Source organism: Gopherus flavomarginatus, chromosome 1, assembly GCF_025201925.1.
Source record: "Gopherus flavomarginatus isolate rGopFla2 chromosome 1, rGopFla2.mat.asm, whole genome shotgun sequence".
Classification (NCBI taxonomy): domain Eukaryota; kingdom Metazoa; phylum Chordata; order Testudines; family Testudinidae; genus Gopherus; species Gopherus flavomarginatus.
Genome location: NC_066617.1, coordinates 229375514 through 229396694, shown reverse-complemented (window position 1 = coordinate 229396694; position 21181 = coordinate 229375514). Strand labels below are relative to the sequence as shown.

Sequence of the window (21181 nt, the reverse complement as noted above, 5' to 3'; positions counted from 1 at the left end):
GGGTATACTATCAGCCCCTTCCCTTGCATTACGCAAAATGATGACACGTTCACAGGCTTTCTATTATTTTGTATATTTAATTGCAAAAAACCATAGTTAATGCAGAGTTGAGGTTGTTTGGTGGTATGTCATCCCCTTGCAGAACACGGAGTTGAGCAAAACAAACTTCTGAAACCCAGGAAACAGAATTAAGATTGTCCATGCACCCATATCTTTGCCCTCTTTCAGCACTGCCCCAATATGCCCTATTAACAGGCATACTTTTACTCTGTGAACCCCACAGTTGCTGAAATACACAAGCTCATCACCTCCTTTTGCAACCCATTCCCTCTCATCCAGAGGAGTCCATCTAACATTATTAAAGGACAAAAAAGGAGGGGAGGGGCGCACAGGTGAAGACAGTTGCCCACATCACCTTCCCTCTATTCCCCAGGAGCTGGCAGTAAACAATAGGAATAATTTGGATACACTCCAGAGGCAGTCAGCGTGTTATATATTGAACGGTGGAGGCAGTAGTTGGGCCTGCTTCATAAAGAAATCATTCTGATATGAGGACATGTGTGGACTACTTTGAGGTGCGTGACAGAGCTGAAATTACAATATGAGAAGATCGGTGTTTTTCACTCTCTTGTGTGTGTGAGGAAAGGGAATTGGTGCATCATTTCTATGCAGAATATTGTATGTTATATAGTCAGCAGGGCACAGGGCTTTTATGACAAAGGCTATTGTCAGTGGTAATGTGGAATATGACAGGATTCTAATGGTTTAATGAGGGGTATGTGAAAGTGTAGACTGAGGCCATGTCTACATCTAAAATTTTGCAGCGCTGGTTGTTACAGCTGTATTAGTACAGCTGTATAGGGCCAGCGCTGCAGAGTGGCCACACTTACAGCAACCAGCGCTGCAAGTGGTGTTAGATGTGGCCACACTGCAGCGCTGTTGGGCGGCTTCAAGGGAGGTTCGGGGAACGCGAGAGCAAACCGCGGCGAAGCTGGTCTCCTTTCCCGGTTTGCTCTCTCGTTCCCCGAACCCCCGAACAAGCAGGTCTCCTTCCCTGCGGTTTGCTGGGTGGTTCGGGGAACGCGAGAGCAAACCCGGGAAAGGAGACCAGCTTCGCCGCGGTTTGCTCTCGCGTTCCCCGAACAAGCAGGTCTCCTTCCCTGCGGTTTGCAGGGTGGTTCCGGGAAACGCGAGAGCAAACCGCGGCGAAGCTGATCTCCTTTCCCGGTTTGCTCTCTCGTTCCCCGAACCCCCGAACAAGCAGGTCTCCTTCCCTGCGGTTTGCTGGGTGGTTCGGGGAACGCGAGAGCAAACTGCGGCGAAGCTGGTCTCCTTTCCCGGTTTGCTCTCGCCTTCCCGGAACCACCCAGCAAACCTCAGGGAAGGAGACCTGCTTGCTCGGGGTTCGGGGAACGCGAGAGCAAACCGCGGCGAAGCTGGTCTCCTTTCCCGGTTTGCTCTCGCGTTCCCGGAACCACCCAGCAAACCTCAGGGAAGGAGACCTGCTTGCTCGGGGTTCGGGGAACGCGAGAGCAAACCGGGGAAGGAGACCAGCTTGATTACCAGAGGCTTCCTCAGGTATGCTGGGATACCTGCTTATTCCACGGAGGTCAAGAAAAGCGCTGGTAAGTGTCTATATTTGATTACCAGCGCTGGATCACCAGCGCTGGATCCTCTACACCCGAGACAAAACGGGAGTACGGCCAGCGCTGCAAACAGGGAGTTGCAGCGCTGGTGGTGCCCTGCAGATGTGTACACCTCCTAAGTTGCAGCGCTGTAACTCCCTCACCAGCGCTGCAACTTTCTGATGTAGACAAGCCCTCAGATGGCATCCTGAGGGTAAGGGTAAAGGAGCTGTTAAAGGCTGTGTAGTAGTTCTCATATTGTACATATGTGGTACTCTTTCTGGGGAACTGGCTAAATGTTTGAGTGTACGCTAGGATCTTGAACTTCTTGAATCTTATAGTGCCAAGGGCCAGCGTGAGTATGTTGTACTGGGGCATTGCTCACAGATGGTAGAGGAAAGAGGTCATGAGCTACCTTCCCCTCTGCTTTTTGTCCTTTAATAGCATTACATACTCTTCAAGGTTTTTTTGCCACTGAATTACCTGTTTATAAAAATTAGGAAAAGATATGTTGTTGGTAGGAATAAGTAGTAATTTCGGCAGTTGTACTTCTCATTTCCTGCAATTTGCATACTGAGCTAGTCAACACCCGCCTCCCCACCCTCCCCTTTCACTGGGCTCCACCAGCTCTGCTTCAGCACACCTCCCTAGCCATGGCTCCAACACATTCACTGCATTCTCACAGCAACTCGGCCCCCTCCCCACATCTGTATCCAGGCTTCCCCATTGTGAGCAGGGAACACATCTCCCTGAAAGTCTTCACTTCTTGGTACAAGCAATCTATTGCCGTTACTTCCTTCCCTCCTCTAACCTAACTCACATGAAGTGCCTGGAGAGAAGGACAATTACGTTACAATGGAAAGGTGTTCCTGGTCATGTTTCAGAGTAGTTGGAGGGAGGAGTTTGTGGCAGAGCTGGTGAGAGAAGTCACAGACAGAGAGTTTTTGTGCCAAAACACGGATAGCTTTCTGACCCTTGTCCAACAGATGCATCCCATCTCCAAGCAACAGTGAAGTGTCAGAGCTTCTATACCATACAGTACCACATCTCCTGGTCAGCCACAAATCCTCCGATTTCCTGATTAATGTTTTCCAACATGTATTAATAGCTTTCACATGGTCACTGTAGCAATTATTCAAATACAGATCCTAGACGCAAATAACTGATGTGATCCAAATCTGCTCTCATACATTGTATGAAGTGCACACCAGGAATAAGGCCCAGGTGAAATCGCCACAATGCCTGGTAGATCATAACTTCTTAAGTAACCATTTGGGCAAAACATGACAATGCAAGCCACTTCTCTCCATACAATCAGCCTCTAGTCAGCAATCTCCATATTGGGGAGAGTCAATAGGTGGCCCAAATCTGGACCATGAGAGTCTTTTCAGTGGACTGTAGGGCTCCTAGAGGCTCAGGGCTTTCTCCCTGCAGGGGAGTGCTTCAGTCCCAAGGCACTTCCCATAGGGCTGAAGCTCGGACTCCTGGCAGGGCTGAAGTCCCAAGTCCAGGCGGAGGCATGCTGGGGCTCGTGGCTTCAGTCCCGGCACGCCTCCTGTGGGCTGAAGCTCTGATTCCTGTTGGGGCTGAAGCCCCAAGTCTAGGCACGCTTCCCACAAGCTGAAGATCCACTGGAGGTGCACTGGGACTTGGGGCTTCAGCCCACCTGAGGCATGCAGAGCTTTGGCCCCTTGCTGGAGGCAGTGCTGGGACTCAGGGTTTTCAGCCCCACCTGAGGCATGCAGGCATTTGGGGCTTCGGCCACACCGGGAAAAATGCTGGAACTTCAGCCCAGCCTGAGGCACGCTGTGACTTGGGGCAGCCCCGCTGGAAGCACGTGGGACTCCAGGCTTCAATCGTGCCTAAGGCCTGCTGGGACTCTGGGCCTGAGGTGCACTGTGATTTGGGGCTTCAGCCCCACTGGAGGCTCTTGGGGACTAGTGCTTCAGCCCAGCAGGAGACACAGTGGGATTCTCAAACATTTATCCAGCTCCAATCTGGTGCACCTGAAAGTAAGCCATGACAGTGGCAGCCCAGCAGCCTGGGGCTGACAGCCAAGTATCTCCTGGAATGCTACCTACCACCTCAATCAAAATCTAAAATGGCACCCCTGGGTCACAGACCTGCAATCACAATGTCCACAATACCACCCAAGCTGCTGAGGCTGCATATTTCCTGTCTTGGAAAAACCTCTTCTGACCGGCAGCAAAGTAAAAAAACAGCCAATCGAGGCTGCTGCAGGACGCAAGTGGTGCTCTCTGCCTCTGCCCCTCAGCAGGTGCCATTTTTACAGGAGAGAGGAAGGAGGAGTTCAGTGGCTTGTGGCAGCTCTGCTCTTCCTTTCCCTCTACTATTGGGACAAGGAGAGGGCTCTTCTGCCTCTCCCTCTTCTCCTGTTCCCCTTGAACCCCTTCAGCCCTGCCTGGAATCGTGCTGGGACTCAGGACTTCAGAGCAGTGAAGAGCCCCAAGAACTGCAGAAGCAAAGGTGAGCCAAGGTACTCCCATCTCTGGTGCTTTCGACGTTTAACAAGTTAACACTGAAAACCGTTCATTTAAAGAAAAGTGGACCGACGCTTACTATTTTGTCTTGCCACAACATCCAAAGGGTTGACCAGTATGTTTAATTTGAACAGAGACTGTGGCTGTTGTTAAAAGTGGGAACATCAAATGCCACTATGAAACGAAGCACATGGATTTTGACCACAAATATCCACTGCTTCATTAAAGGACGCATATTTTCAAAGCACAAATATTATTTCAAAGGCTACTTGTGTTCAGGAAAGGGCAGCTGAAGCTTCATTGAGGTGTGTGGTAATGGCAAAACACAGAAAACCTTTTACAGATGCGGACATTATTAAGCAGTGGATGGTTACTACAGCTGAAACCCTCTTTGCAGAGAAGACAGACATTGCTGACCCCTTCAGACAACTGCCACTCTCAGACACGACAGTTATTAGGTGTGCTGAGATGATGGCACAGGACATTTTCAAGCAGTTGTTGAGAAACGGAACATTCAAAAGTTTTCCATGGCAGTGGATGGATCCTGTAATACCAAGTTCACCGCAAAGCTAGCACTGTATGTCCTTTTTCTGATGGAGAGAAATTTGGGGAGGAGCTATTGCCCCTTATACCGCATAACAATTGCACAACAGATGAGGGACTGTTTCGTCTAATGAAGGTTTTGACATGACACAGATTGTGTCAATTACAACAGACGGCGCTCCTGCCATGATCGGTACTCACTGAGGGCTCGTTTGGGAGGGGAAGGCAGAAGAGCTACATGCATTTTTTTGGGATGCCAAAAGCATGAGCATCCTGGCCTTCCTTGTTGATTTAACAGGCCATTTAAATGATTTCAACTTAAAGTTACAGGGGCGAAATCACAATGTAGTGGATCTCCACAGCAGTGTCACTTCATCTGAAAACAAACAAAAAGTCTCTTCAAAAATGATTTGGAAACTGGGGAGATGCTGCATTTCCCAATGTTGCTACGCTGCCGAGACACTGCAGATGGCATCATCTCTGGACAGACTTCTTCAAAACTTCTAGCAGAGGTTCCAAGAATTTGAAAGTGTTAAAGACAACTTCCTGTTTGTACGGAATCCATTTGTGGTACAAGCAAATGGTACTTAGTGTGATCAAACGAAAGCATCCTTTCCAGATGCTGAAAAAGCAAAACTACAGCTAGAGCTTACTGAATTAGAAGTGGATGAAGTGTTTAAGATGCGGCACACAAACTACATTAGAAACTTTCTGGACAACTCTTATGCTTACCCACTTAAGGAAGGTGGCATTTCACAGTTTGACTACGTTTGGCTTGACATATGTGTATGAGTCAGCATTCTCAACAATGAAGAACATTAAATCACATAATTGTTCCGTTCTGACTGATAATCATCTGTGGAATTGCCTCCATCTTGCCTTGACTGAACTCACTCCGATCTTCAAGGCCTTTGTCCAGCAGAGGACCTGTCACTTTTCCCACTGATGGCGAGTACTATACTTATACATTATTCACATCTATTTTATTTAAATTTGTATTGCTGTATAAAATTACATTTTCAGTAGTGATACCACACTTTTAATAGGTGTTTCACAGTAATTATTCATGATACTTTTGCTTAATACGTGTAGGTGGGTTTGTATTTGTTATTGGAAAGACTTGAATCATAAAAGATAAAGAGTTCATGTGTACTGTGTGATTTTCCTTCCAATTCTGATACTTATGTTAAATAAACCACAAAAGACTAAAAAGTTTTGAATATGTTTATCTATCTATATGCAGATATGCCTACATTACAATAACTGTATTTGACAAAACTCATTCAAAACTTGAAACAGTTGTCTGAAAGTGTTTTTAATGCGAATATTTGCATTTGTTTGACATTTTATCTAAGTACTTTCTCAAAGCCTCAAATAAATTATATCTTTCTTAGAGGTTATTTATAGGTTATCCAGTGGTTTGATTTTATTTTTATTTAATGCAGTAAATATATATATATAAGCAATATAGGTGCTGGGTATATTTTAGCATTGTATGTGTTAGTTGAACAAGGGCACTAGCGTGTCTGGCCTTGTTGAGCCAGACACACTAGTCTGCTGCAACACAGACCTAGGTCTGGTCCATGCCCCCAAAGCTGCAGACTTTAACCAAAAACTGCTCAGCAAATCACCTATCTCCAGCACCCAGACACACAGCTTCCAATGGGATCCAAACCCCAAATAAATCTGTTTTACTCTGTATAAAGCTTATACAGGGTAAACTCATGAATTGTCTGCCCTCTATAACTCTGATAGAGAGCAAATGCACAGCTGTTTGCTCCTTCTTCTTAGTCTGGGCCCAATCCTTTTTCCGGTATAGAATCATAGACTATCAGAGTTGGAAGGGACCTCCAGTTCTTGTTAGTTCTAGATCAGGTGGTAACTAGAGGATTTCTATGACTGGCAGCCCCCTTTGTTCTGTTCCACCCCCTTTTATGGCTTTAGCACAAGGCGGGACTCTTTTGTCTCTCTGGGTCCCCATCCCTCCTTCTAAATGGAAAAGCACCAGGTTTAAGATGGACTCCAATACCAGGTGACATGGTCATATATCCTGTGAGACCCCATTACTCACTGGCCAGCACCCACGTATACAGGAAGGCTTACAAGTAAATAGCACCACTATGACAGTGTCCCCTGAGTAGATATGTGGACAGAGTTGGCAACGGGCTTTGTTGCAAGGATAGGTTCCTGGGTTAGTGTTTTTGTTGTTTGTTATAACATTCAAAAACCAGTCGGAGAACACTTCAACCTCCCTGGTCACTCAATTACAGACCTCAAAGTTGCAATATTCCAACAAAAAAACTTCAAAACCAGACTCCAACGAGAAACTGCAAAATTGGAATTAATTTGCAAACTGGACACCATTAAATTAGGTTTGAATAAAGACTGGGAGTGGATGGTCATTACACAATGTAAATACTATTTTCCCATGCTGATTTTACCCCTACTGTTACTCACACCTTCTTGTCAACTGTTGGAAATAGGCCATCCCGATTATCACTACAAAAGTTTTTTTTTCTCCTGCTGATAATAGGCCACCTTAATTGATTATTCTTGTTATAGTTGGTATGGCAACACCCGTTTTTTCCATGCTTTGTGTGTGTGTGTATATATCTTCCTACTGTATTTTCCACTGAACGTATCTGATGAAGTGGATTTTAGCCCACGAAAGCTTATACTCAAATAAATTTGTTAGTCTCTAAGGTGCCACAAGTACTCCTCATTCTTTTTGCTGATACAGACTAACACAGCTACCACTCTGAAACCTAGAACCTAAAAGGATAACTCAAATGTGTGAACTGCTCCATTCATCTCAGTGGGTGTTTCCATACCCCTTCTGATGGTTTTAGAACCTGGGATATGTATGAAGTATACCTGTTCTCAGCTTCCCACCCGAAGGGGCAGAACTTCCCCAGACCCTGGCTGACGTGGGGGCCGGGAGGGGGCCTCAGACCCTCATAAAAGAGTGAGCCCTCACCGAAACCTGACTCATGTAAGTGAGGGTGGGAGAAGATCCAAACGTTGTAGATGGGCATGGGGTCCCCAGATCCTGGCACATACACAGAGGGCATAAGAGAGACTCAGACACTCCCAGAGGGGCAAAAGCCCCCCAGATATGGGCACACACACTGAAGGGGTGAATATGAGGCTGACAAGTGCCCTTGCCCCTATTCTCCAAGTCCTCTTGCCACTCACTCCTCACTTCCCAGTATCCCATACTCCCCACATCCCTAACCCCCATGCCAATCTCACCTGAGCCCCCAACTTCTCTCCATTCCCCTACCATCCCATTCCCAGTTATCTCCCAAATCAAATCCCCCATCTCCTTGCCACAGCCTCAAACCCCTCCCCTCATTCTTTCACTCCTTTGTCCCCTAATAACTGCCTCCCCCCCCGGATGCAGTCACGTCCATTTTTTTTCCTAACTGCTTTGATTATAATCCTCCCAAAATAGAATTGCCATCCCTGACTCACAAATTATAACAGCCTCCAGCCCCTCAGTCCAAAACTCTTTGTCTTAGATGGGGACTTGTGATTCATTTCTCCTTAGTTATGTTAATTGAAGCATGAGTTCACAGCAACCAGATTCGTGATTCACCCAGTCATTATTTCCTCTCAGTTTAACAGTACAAGGCAGCAGAAGGAAACTGTTTTTTGGTGGGAGGAGGGAGGAGTTAGGAGTGGGGGAGAACTGTATCTCAGGAGCCTCTTGGATAAATGACCCCAAATTTGGTTCACTAACACTATTCTGCACCTGCATATGAGGCAAACCAAATTTCCAAGCAATCAAAGTTGCTAGTCGCATAGGTGCCAGCTCTGATGGGAAGAAAATTATGGGAGCTCAGCACCCACCAGGAACCCCTCTAACCAGCTCTTCCCTCTTCCTCACAGTGCCTCCTGCCCACCAGCGGACCCTGCTGATCAGTTCCTCCCCCTCTCCCCAGTGCCTCCTGCCCGCCAGTGACCAGCTGTTCAGTGGCATGTGGGAGGCACTGTGGGGGAGGAGCAGGGACAGGAAGAGGCAGGAGAGGAGTGGAATGGTGCGGGAAGAGGTGGGGCGGGCCCGGAGGCAGAGCCAGGGTCGAGCACCTCCAGGAACTCAGGAAGTCGGTACTTAGGCTAGTCAGATTTTAAAGCACTTACAAAAGTCAAGCTTTAAAGCATATAAAATGGTTTCTTTAATGGCACATGTGCACCGTAAAAAAAAAATATTAAATACCATCCTAAGTTTGGGTCCCCCAAAGATTTTGTGAGTGTCACATGCATTATCTTGAGCAAAATTCAGATTGAGCCCATCTTGACCCTCAACGATTTGATCTTTATCTCTGCACACAAAAAACCAAAACCTCCACTAGCTAGAATTTTTTGAAAAATGGCTTTTCCATGGTTTCTCTCTCCATAAGGTCTGCCTCAAATGACCCAACATTTGAGTCACTAACTGTATCCTGTACCCTCCTGAGGTATACCAAATTAAAATGGACTCTGACTAGGCATCTCAATTTTAGAAGACTTTGAAAAGTCGACCTTTAAACAGAAATCATGATGCAACCTTTACTATAGCAGCCTTACCGTGCCACTATAATCCAATAAAATCAAATTAGACATACACAAAGATCTGACACTAAATTAATGCTGTTAATTATAGTGGAGTGCCAGGTCCAATAGTCAAGGTTGAGCATCACTTTCTATTTAAAGGTCAACTCTTCAAAGTGCTCTAATATTTGCATATTTATCCTGGGTTTCTTAAAATTTGCTATGCCTCAAGGTGGTGCCTCCCTAAACAGTATTTTACAAAATCTAACGTTCTTTGGATGCGTATGAGCCTAACTTTGTCTGGAAAAAATACTGTGTAGGGTGGGATGCGCCATCACAGCTGCTATCTTCTCGAAGTCTCCTGGACAAGGTAATTGTTATCAGGAAGACCGTGGCCATGGGTTCAAAGGGCAGTCTAGTCAGTCCTTTCAGCACTAGGTTTACGTGCCACATGGGAGCAGGAAGTCAAGGTTGTGGGAAACGGTTTACTATACCCTTGACGAACCTCTTAGTGGTTTGGGTGCTACAACATTGAGTATCCCTCAATAGGTTGGTGGAAAGCTGCTATGAATGCCAGATGGACTTTAGAGAGCAGAGAGATAGGCATGATTTCTTTAGGGTCAATGCATAGTCTAGGATATGAGAGTCTAGGATAAGAGTTGTCGATGTTGGGGAGATTTGCTGGATAGAACACCAAGCCTGAAACTTGGACCATTTCTGCAGGTTAGTGCATCGAGTAGAGGACTTTCTACTGTGTAACAGAACCTCTTGTGCCTCTCTCGAACAGGAGCTTTCCAGGCTTTGGAACTGAGCAGGAGCCATGCCTCATGGTGGAGAATCCTGTCCTGCGAGAGGAGGTGCTGTATGTCCGGGAGAGGGATTGGCGGGCATGTCGCAAGCTGTGACAGGTCTGCGTTGGCCAAGGCGGAGCAATCAGGATGACATGGGCTCCATTTTTAAATTTTTATCAGGACTTTCGCCAGACGGGGAAACAGAGAAAAGGCATAGAGAATGTCCCTGTTCCATGGGATGTGGAGGGCATTGCCCAGGGAACATTGACCCATCCCCACTCTGGAGCAGTAGCATGGACATTTCTTGTTCAGGTGAGTGGAAAACAAGTCTGTGGACAGTATCCCCCACCGCCTAAGTATGTCATGAAGTACTGTCAGGTCTATCTCCCACTTGTGGTCATGTGGGAATTTGAGACTGACATTGTCTGCTACCTAGTTGTGTGTGCCTGGGAGGTAAGCCGCAGACAGTGTATCGTTGTGGGAGATGCACCAATTCTACAGCCTGATTGGCTTGGTGCATAGGGAAAGTGACCCGGCTCCTCCCTGACGACTGATGTAGTACATGCAGGCTATATAAGAGATCGGCAACCTTTGGCATGCGGCCCGCTAGGGTAAGCCCTCTGGTGGGCCAGTTTGTTCATCTGCCGCATCCACAGGTTTGACCAACCGTGGCTCCCACTGGCTGCAATTCACTGCTCCAGGCCAATGGGGGCAGCGGGAAGCAGGACGGGCTAAGGGATGTGCTGGCTGCTGCTTCCTGCCACCTCCATTGCCTGGAGCATCGAACCATGGTTAGCGGGAGCTGTGATCAGCCAAACCAGCACACATGGCAGGTAAACAAACCAGCCCAGCCTGCCAGGGGGCTTACCCTGGAGTGCCACATGCCAAAGGTTGCTGATCCCTGGGCTATATTGTTGTTAGGATCGTCATTTGTGATCCTGTGATCACCAGAAGGAAATGGGCGCAGGTGTTCCTAACCGCTCTTAGCTCAAGGAGACTGATGTGAAGGGACATCTCCATAGCTGACCACTTGCCTTGTGTTGTGAGGCCATTTAGATGCATCCACTCCTGTAAGTGATGCATCAATCATGATGAGCTACGATGGTGCGCTTTGGGAGAAGGGGATCGCTTTGCAAACGTTGCTTGGGCTCTTCCATCAGTCTAGGGAGTTTTTGATCCCGGTGAGAGGCAACAGGGATTTGTCCAGCCTGTCCCTGGTCTGTAGAATCACATTTGGAGACATCGCATATGAAGCCAGGCAAGTGGTATTAACACCATGCTCGCTGCCATGTGCCCCAGGAGTTGGAGACAGAGTCTGGCTGATATTTGTGGGCTGCTTTAAACAGTGTCTAAACGTGGCTAAGGACTAGAATCTGTGTTGAGGCAAGAGGGCTCTGGCTTGTAACAAGTCCAGGTCAGCCCCTATGAATTCCAGGTGTTGCACTGGAATGAGGGTTGACTTCTGGGTATTGATCTGTAGGACCAGATCTGTAAACATGCACATAGTCACTTTGGTTACTCGGTAAGCGTCCCAGAGAGATCTAGCTCCAAGTAGGCAATCGTTGCGATAAGAGTAGATCATTATCCCTTGAGAACATAAGTGAGTAGCCACCACCAAAAGAAACTTGGAAAATACTCTTGGGACCAACGATAGCCTGAAGGGGAGCACTTTGTATTGGTAGTGGTCGTGTTGCAGGCGATTTCTCAGATTCACCCTACGAGTCAGTAGGAAAATGTGTGTCCTGAAGGTCAAGGGCCAAAAACCAGTCTCTCTGTTCCAACGCTGGAATGATCATCAATAGAGTGACCATCTTGAATTTTTGTGCCTTAATAAATTTGCTGAGAGCTCTGAGGTCTAGGATGGATCTCCAGCCTCCTTTCCTCTTTGGTATTAGGAAATAAGAGTAGAACCCTCTTCCTTGTAGATGTTGAGGTACTGGTTCTATGTCTCCTAACTAGAGGAGACAATCTACTTCTTGTTGTAGTATATTCTCATAAACGAGGAAAGGTGTTGTAGAGGAGGTAGGGAGGTAAAATGGATGGAGTACCCAGTTCATGGTTCAATGTTATGCATTCCCAGGCACTGTGGAACACTGCCAATCAGTGGTCAAATGGATGTGAAGCATTGGTCAGCTGTATCAGTTGGAGAGAATAGTTTAGTGGCCTGCCCATCAAGGGGATCAGCAGTTTCTTTCTTCAATCCACAGCCATTAGGTGTAGAGGGCTGCAGGGAAGATTCACGTCTGCCCAGGGACTCACAGTGCAGGTCCTGCAAGGGTCTGAGAGCTGCCTCCATGAAGATGATCTTCTGCCTGAGCTCTCTGTCCTTACAGGAACGTGGCCAGAGTTGCTGACAGAGATCACACTTTTGATGGATCCAGCCCTTCCTGAGGCAGCGAATGCCGTGGGAGTGCCTGTCTGCAATCAGAATGGCCTCCTTGCGAGTGAGGCACTTCTTAAAGCCACTGAACTGGGCATGCCTGCTGGGGGGGAAGGGTCCCCAGTGGGGAGAAAAGAGGGAAAATAAAGTTTTTGGTTTTTGTTTTTTATTTTTATTTTTAATTTTTGTGTGGATAATAAGAGGGTAAAGAACAACTATAACTATAGTATACTAATAATCTAACTATATAAATGCAAATAGCGTATGATCCTAATGGACTGCAAGTAGCTCCATCTTTAGCCAGAGCAATTGAGAAGGAACTGACAGGGGTTAGCCTATGCGCACTGGCTGGCCTCATGGCACAGCATGAGGAGAGACAGCTCATGCGCAGGCCTAAGAGACACTACTGTCAAAGTTCTCCTGTCAGCAGCACAGGAATGCCAGCACACCTAGGGTAGAACACACATAAGGACACTACTCAAAGAAGAATTCAAACATGCTCTACGCAGAGGTGAGAATGGTTGCCGGCATATCACTCCTTTTAACCTGAATGCTATCTCTTCTCCCTCTGCCCCCCTGAGATAGCACTGGGGGAGCCAGACCTCTCGGGGGAGCGGGGGGGGGTCTAAGCCCTTCTCCTTGCCCCCTTCTGTGTGAGTTGGGATCTGGGGAGCTGAGAACAGTCATGCTCGGAGCATGCACCAAGCACACAGTGCTGAGACGGGGTGAGGAGCTGAGAACAGGCATGCTTCATACATGGCATATACTCACAAGCAGAGGGGGAGGAGATTGAGGGATTTGAGCACACCTACTGACACTGAGCTGTTCACATATGTCACAGCTATTGTTTCAGGCCTTATTCATCTCCACAGGGTGTTCTTATTCAGAACATCTCATTAAGATAAATAGCCATTTCACACTTCTGAGAGGCAGATGGATGTGCAAAGCCCATTCTCCCTACAGCAGGCCCAAATTTTGGACAGGGATTCTGAACTCTGCCCTTTCCTGCCTCCAGCTAGTACATGCACTTCTCAGAGTCCCACCACTTTCCCTACTATTGTCCCTCCAAGCTTTCCAGGAATATGGAGTGGCAAAGAGGAGGATGGAACTGGTGTGTGGATGGGGGGACTCAAAGCAGCAGGAATGTGAGGTTTCAAGCACTGGAGTGTATGTCTAGGGAGTGCGGAGCAATTGGCATGATGGAGTGAAAGTTGCAGTTGGAGCAGTGGTAGTGGAACATGAGTAGTTGGTGGACTATGGCATGGGAGATGGGTGCAGTGAGGGTGCTATTGGAACAGTGCACAGCAGAGAGGGTTGGAGAGAAAGGGATCAGGGCTATACAGTGAGAGGCTTCTGTTCCAATTCCTCCTAACCCCCAAAACCCACAATTAACTTTTTATTTCCTGGTTTTCAGAAGTTTAAATGTAGTCCCTTCTCCACATTCTGTAAGGGCACATAGCACTACAGGGGAACCATAACTCTGCACCAGCTAAGTTTTGGGGCACTTAAGTCTAAATGACTGAAATAGCATTTAGCAAATTCTGAAACCATTACTTAGACATCTGACCAATATGACACCTTTTAGATTTTCAGAACACTGCACAAACGTTACCTACTTTGATTTTGTCCACAAGAGACCTCCCAAAATATAGAATACATTTCATTTTAATAGTCAGGCATAGGTTCTTTGCACTGCCATACCCTTCCAGAGGGACTCCTCCAATTCCTAGCTAACCCAGTAGAAACCTGAGCCTTCAGCCTTTATATTACCACTGATACAAAAAAATCTTTGGCCCTCAGTGTATATTAGATAATCCTTAGTTTAATTACAAATACTTCCCAAAGAAAATTATTTGGTCCAAATGTAAACAATATTTCTGAAGTGAGCCAGCCAAATTTCCAAACCTTTGCTTTGTTCAAGGGTCAACCATCTTACTTACAGACACAACCAAAACTCAGCTAACCATTTGTAGGAACTGATGGCATTAGATTTCTGTGGGCTGGTGGATTGGATATTGGTTGATACCAAATGAACAAATGTGATTACTGCACAATCTAACAGCTTTATCTCAAAGAGTTTCTGTTAAACTTCCAAATCAGGAACAGAGTTATTTAGATGTACTAAAATAGTACACCACCATTACAGGGCTGTGCAGCTGCACACACAAGCAACATAGGCAGAGAGACAATTTAGGGAGAGTAGGGGGCACCCCTTCCCCAAGTTTCGTACAAGAGATCTGCTCAAAGCACACATCCCAGTCCCAGGCGGAGCTCTTAGCTGTAGCCCCATGAAGCCAGGTCCCCTCCTCCAGGAGCCAGTATTCTCCTGGTCAATTTCTTCCACTATGTTAGCTCACCCCCCCCCACCTCATCTGCCTCCACCAATCATCAGCTGAGATTATACGAAGTGACAATCCTCCTAACCAACAGTAGTAGGGCAGTGAGCATGGCCTTTGGGGGTAGGGCAGGCAAGAAAGAGGGGTCAATCAAGGTGGAGGGGAGCACAGGGTCCACAGTGTTGGTGGGGGAGCATACCCCGTAGTGAGGGTGGGGAAGCATAGGGTCCTCTGGGGTGGTGGTGGTGGGAAGGGCAGGGGAACCACAGGGCCCCCACTGGCAGGGGGGAGGAAGTGGGATGCAAAAGGGGAGTCAATCTCCAGGGGAAGAGAGAAGTGAGGTCATAGGACTGTGCCCTGAGGGACAGGGCAGTGAGTGTGGAAGGAGCAGCTGAGGGAGGGGGAGCTGAAGAAAGGTGGTGGGGGGGGACTAGGAGCAGCTAAGTGGGTCTTGGGTCCCGTTTGCCCTCAGAGACGCATGGAGCACCCTCAGCTCTCTCTGGGAAGAGACCAGAGACAGACCCTTCTGGTCCTGACTTGTCACATCCATTAGTGGTTGCAACTTCAAGGACAGCTGTGTCGTGCTGCAAACCCTGCCAGCAGATGTTGAGCACAGGGGGATGATGGCTGTGCTGCTGGCCAACACAGAGATCGACCTGTACTCCGCCAACATCCCACCCCCTAGGCAGGTCCCCTTTAGCTACCACCAGAGGGCATCTCAACAGCTGACTAATGTTACAGTAGCACCCAAAGACCTTAAATCAATAGAGTCCCCCATTGTGCTAAGCACAAACCATTAGGAAGGCCCAGTTTCTGTCCCACAGATCTCTATCTAATCCTTTTAATTCCTATGAAGGCAGGAAAGTATTATTCTCATTTTATAGCAATGGGAATGGAGGCACAGTCTTCAAACACAGAATAGTACTTTCAAAAACATATATACAAATTCTAAATAATAAACAAGACTCGATTTTTTTTCTCAGCTTTAAAATGTGGAATTTTCTTGGCATTTGATTTTAAATATTCTCCTGTGAGAACTGCAATACAAATCACTGTAGTGCTGTGTTTAAGATCCTTTTGGAAAGTGACTTGAAAGTGTCAGTTTCAGTCCTGTTTAAAGTCAGTTTCTACCCTATTACTATTTGTAATAGGGTAACATCACTAGAGCCCCAGGCAGGTGCAGTATAAACTCACCAGGTCTTGCCCTAGCAGGATGTTTCCAAAAGTTAAATGATCTAGTCCAAGCTTTGTGAACTTCAAAAAGTAAGTAATCTAAATAATAGAAAGTAATCTAGAGTTTTCTACAATTGTTGTATTCAAGAATTAGTAAAGCAAGAATATACATTAAAATTTTAAACCTAACCAAAGTCCCTTAAGTGACTTGACACAAGATGTCAGAACATGTTAGTATTTAAGCTGTGTGGGTCTAACATTTATTTAATTTCCTTTCTTTATATGGAATTAGATACAGTGCTCTTGTCGGCTAATTTCTAAATTATCTGCAAGAAAGCTACTGTTGTCAGGTGCCTAAGTAACCCCTGGAATCACAGTTAAAGTTGCCCTATCCCCCACCAAAATCTGAAATGGCGCTCGTGAACACAGAACTATGGTACACCAAAAGAAATCTGAGTTAGTGAAAAGACCGTATATCACTCAACATCAGAAGAAGTGAGCAGCAGGAAAATTCCTTCTAAAACATGTGTTCTGGTTTCAGGGAGTGGAAAGCTGTGACAGGGTGACTGGCTCTTTAAGGACTGATGGGTCCAACCCCACCTGTGACACCGAGCTCACCTCCCCAAGTGAAGAAAATAAACAAAGTCACATGACAGGCAGGTCATGCAGCTAAAATCAGGTCTTCTGATATGGAGATAAAAACAGAAGCCTTGAGTGAGCCAAGAGAGACTATAAAGCAGGAAAAGAACCTGACTACTGGTGAGCTGGAGAAGCTGGTTTGAGCCATGGCACAGCCACAGGAAGGACGGTTGTGAAATCCTTAACCAGAGGTAATAGTTTGGTCCTGAGAGGCCAAAGGATACTGTATAAAGGCTCAGTATCTATTTACTTACTTTAAATATTCTGGGCTGTGAACAAACTGTCTGAAGAAGAAAGAGGGAAATGAGAATGGCATGCCTTGGACTTCTGTGGCCTCACTGGCTGGGCTTAAGGTGACAGATGAGCAAGACACCACTGAACTCCAAAGAAATAAACGCAGCAAAAAACAGAATACACCAAAGCCTGAGTTCTCTCACAATATTTGCTTATTGCCTGGAAACATTTCTGAAACTTCAACATTGGAAGGATGGATAAAGTTATCTTCTCCCCAACAAAAAAAGCAAGAGACAACTCCATGATATGTTTTATTGATTACCTTTTATGACACTTCAATATGGGTTTAATTTCCAAAATACAAGATTGCCACGACACTTTCCAGTAATCAGAACAGGTACACCTATGTGTGGTGGCAATGTTTAATTGAAATATGTACAACAAAATTCTCAAACTTCCTGTAATGCAATTTTAATTAAATTTCTCAAGAGAAAGTTCTTAAGGGAACAAAAATATACCAAATGATTTCACAGTTATTTTAATAATTTATATTGGTTGATAGGTTCTTATACCAACTCTTGTTAATTCTGTTGGGGGGAAAGCTGCAGCAACCACCATACTGTTTATGTCCTGTTCAGAGGTTCAATTCTGTAGGGCTACTTCAGAATGATGCTGGAGACTCAGAGTGCTGGGAGCCAGCACAGTGCAGTTGGAAGGTTCAGAAAATTAAGGGACAAGTGCTAAGTAAGTTCTACTACAGATGTACAAATGAGGAATTTGGGCAAAGGGTGACAAAGGGCACTACTCTGACCCTCAGCCATATTTTAAATTCTTACTCTAAACCATGGAGAGACATGCTAAAGCTGTTCAAAAAGAGCTGTAAAAATTTTAAACATTGACAAGATTCCCTATATTTCCACTAGCCTTGTTCTTGAAAGACAGCTGCAATATTTCTGATCAACCTTTCAAAGAAAATTTGACTTGAGGCAGACACCAAGCACAGAAAACTTCAGCTTAAATGGTTAAGGTTTGCCAAAGTTATAAGCAAATGAGAACAGGAGGTTACAAAGGGAAGCCATAGGCACCCATAATATAAGGCTTGCTATTGGTCCCCTTAAAATACACATACATACACACACATTTACATAAAAGAATTTCATGTACCTGTCTGAAACAATGTGGAGGAGCAGCTAGCGATCCAGTCTCTTTCAAGTAATTATCCCACTTAAAGTGTTCTAGAAGAGATAAAAAGAAAAGTTAGGCAACTCTTAAGGGAATGTATTGTGCAAACTTTTAGGGGGAAACAGCTGTTTAGGTGAACTCTAATTCCAGCCTTTTTAAAGTAAATTCTAAAAAGTGAATTCCTCTTGTGTGAAAGACACCAGACTGACAGCCTTTGAGAGACTTTAAAAACTTTGTTAATCCATAGGAAAGACACACCACAAAGATTCAGTACACAGTTCAACATAAAGAACAAGAGTACTTGTGGCACCTTAGAGACTAAAATTTATCTGAGCATTAGCTGTAGCCCACAAAAGTACTCTTGTTCTTTTTGCAGATACAGACTAACATGGCTGCTACTCTGAAACCAGCTTCAACATATTTCATCAGTAGTGAGGAAGGATGGTCCAGTAGTTAGGATGCTAGGCTGGGAATCACTAGAGCGGGATTCCATGTGCTGCTCCAGAGACTTCCTGTATGATCTTGTGCAAGCCTTTGTGTTTCAGTTCCACATTTGTAAAACGAGAAAAGCAGCACGTCCTATGCTGGAGGAGTGAGGATAAATTTGTTAAAGATTGTGAGACAGTCATATTCTATTGTTATATACTCTATATCCAGGACCATGTAAGCACTTTTAATAAAGAGTGTGCACATCAAGAACACTTGTGCAGAAGAGTCAACTAGTACCTTGACCCCAGTGCAAACCAGAATGGGTTTGGGGTTTAGTGCAATCTGTGAACATGACCCTAGCTCCACAACTAGAACCCAGGAATTTCTGGCTCCCTGTCCTACATTTGATCTAGACGAGGCTGCCTTTCTAACCAAATATGCAAATATTTTGCCTTAACACTTAGCAACAGAATCAAATAACACTTCATATATCACTAGGCTTTTCAAATTCTTCGGTGATTTTTAGACTGCTGTTCAAAGGGCTACAAAAATGTAGTTATATGAGTTAATCAATCAAGATGAAATATAATATGGCCAATGATCCAAATAAGCATGGCTTAAGTGGATACAAGTCACAAGAAAAGAACTAAAATACTACAGCGCACATTTTGCTTCTACAGTGAAATTGTCTATAATCTTTAAGTTGATGTATCTAAAAACAGAAAGAGAAGCAACAGTCATCTTGTCCATCACCTCTTCACAAGTTTAAATGAGAACATAAATGGTGTAATGATGCCATCTAGTGGCTAAATCAACAATAGCTATCATAGTGTTTCCATCAAAAAAAAAATCTTCGTTTTAGACAGCTAGTAAAATCAAATCGTCTTCTGGGAACTGGCATCAATGAAGTTATTTGGCTACATTTATAACTAAACATTAAACACAACTCCATTTAAAGAAGGAAAACAGAAAAATACCTCAAAACCAATTTTTTCCTAAGCAACAAAACACACAAATAACTGAAAACTTTTCAGTGTTGCCCTGAAAGATACCAGTGATGTTCATCAATGACTGTCCCATGGGAAAATATTCCAGAAGCACTAGCCTTTGATAGGAAAGGCCTTGGCTAATATCTTCACGATATTATCTCTGCATAGTCAGCATTTCCCAAATGATCACAGCAGTAGTAGCTGTAAATTGATGGGATGACTCAGCAGCAAAATGAGGAGCCAAGAAAGGTCTTTTCCTCAGGGGATCATGTTTACAGCAAGTAAACAAAATAAGGCAACAAACATAAAACTACACAGGTAGCTTTAAGGAAGAGTGCTTTCTTTCACTGGCCATTGAGGGAGTTTGCAGTTTCATTGACCTGCAGATCATTTAATAATAACAGGAGATATACCAATCTCCTAGAACTGGAAGGGACCTTGATAAGTCATCAAATCCAGCCCCCTGCCTTCACTAGCAGGACCAATTTTTGCCCCAGATCCCTAAGTAGTCCCCTCAAGGATTGAACTCACAACCCTGGGTTTAGCAGGCCAATGCTCAAACCACTGAGCTATCCCTCTCCCTATAACTGGATTTTGCATAGTCTGAAGTTGACATTAGGTTTCCTTCCTTTGCAAGCATAGGCCAAAACTGAAGTAAATTAAAGCTAAATTCATTTACAGCTAATACTTAATATTGTGCAATTTATTTCATGAAGAGAATATGAAACAGCAGAAAGGGGATGTGTGTGTCTACGGAAATTGTCACATGAGAAAATAACGCTCTTAAAAAAACATGCTTCTCTATATCCAGTGAAAGATCATTTGCAGATAAAAAACTAATGCTATTTTCTGAACATATACACCAATTTGAGGCTCTAGTATTGGAGAGAATTTTAGGAATGGAGGTAGAATAAAACTTCAACCTACAGGAAAATTAGCTCACAACAAACCATTTAATATAAAAAAATTTCCTTGTATATTACCCCAATTCAAGACACAGGTAATTTTATGCTGAATTACCAGAGACAGTAAGAAAACAAATGTAGTGTACTACCAGTTTGGTCAGTCCTGCTAATACTATCCTTTCAAAGGTTTAGACCAGAGGTAGGGAACCTTCTTCTATCAGGGGCCACTGACACACACACAAAAAATCAGTCGTGGGCCACAAAGAGCCCCACAGAGAGGTGTGGAGGCTTGGGGCTTCCCCTAGGCTCTGGGGTGGTGCTAGAAATGAGGGGTTCAGGATGTGGGAGGGGGCTCCAGCCTGAAGCAGGGGTTGGGATGCAGAAGTGGGTGAGGGTTCCATCTGGGGGTGCAGGCTCTGGGGCTGGCTGAGGATGAGGAGTTTGGGGTACAGGAGGGGGCTCCGGGCTGGGGCCAAGGGATTTGGAGTGTGGGAGGAGGCTCCGGGCAGGGTGTTGAGACACAGGTGGGGGTGCAGGGTCTGGGAGGGAGTTTGGATGTGAGGTGGGGCTGGGGTATGGGTAGGGGTGGCGGGGTCTGGGAGGGAGTTTGGGTGCGGCAGGGGGTTCCGACCTGGGGCAGGGGATTCAGGCTCTGGCCAGTTTCCAGTTGGCTGCGCAGCAGGTCCATGCTGTGCCTGGAAGCAGCCGGCATGTCCAGCCCCTAGGCAGAGTCACAGCCAGGGGACTCTGTGTGGTGTGTGCTGCCTCTGCCCACAGGTGCTGCCCCCACAGCTTACATTAGCCACGGTTCCCAGACAATGGGAGCTGCAGAGCCAGTGCTGGGGTCAGCAGATGGAGCTTCCTGATTGCCCCTCTACCTATACGTTGTGGGCAGAGGCACCGAGGCTCTGGGCTTCCAGC

At 45.7% G+C, this 21181-nt stretch overlaps 1 protein-coding gene across 6 annotated transcripts in view; it reads right to left on the bottom strand.

Annotated features, from left to right (window-relative positions):
• The window catches only part of SCML2 (Scm polycomb group protein like 2), a 141287-nt gene that overhangs the window by 84959 nt on the left and 35147 nt on the right, over positions 1-21181 (bottom strand). For 3 of the 6 annotated variants that reach the window (XM_050936544.1, XM_050936546.1, XM_050936545.1), the window contains exon 4: positions 17920-17990. In XM_050936544.1, the coding sequence (XP_050792501.1) occupies positions 17920-17990 (71 nt within the window). Of the gene's footprint in view, positions 1-17919; positions 17992-21181 lie in introns of those variants that run through there. The other 3 variants (XM_050936548.1, XM_050936551.1, XM_050936547.1) reach the window with 2 other exon arrangements.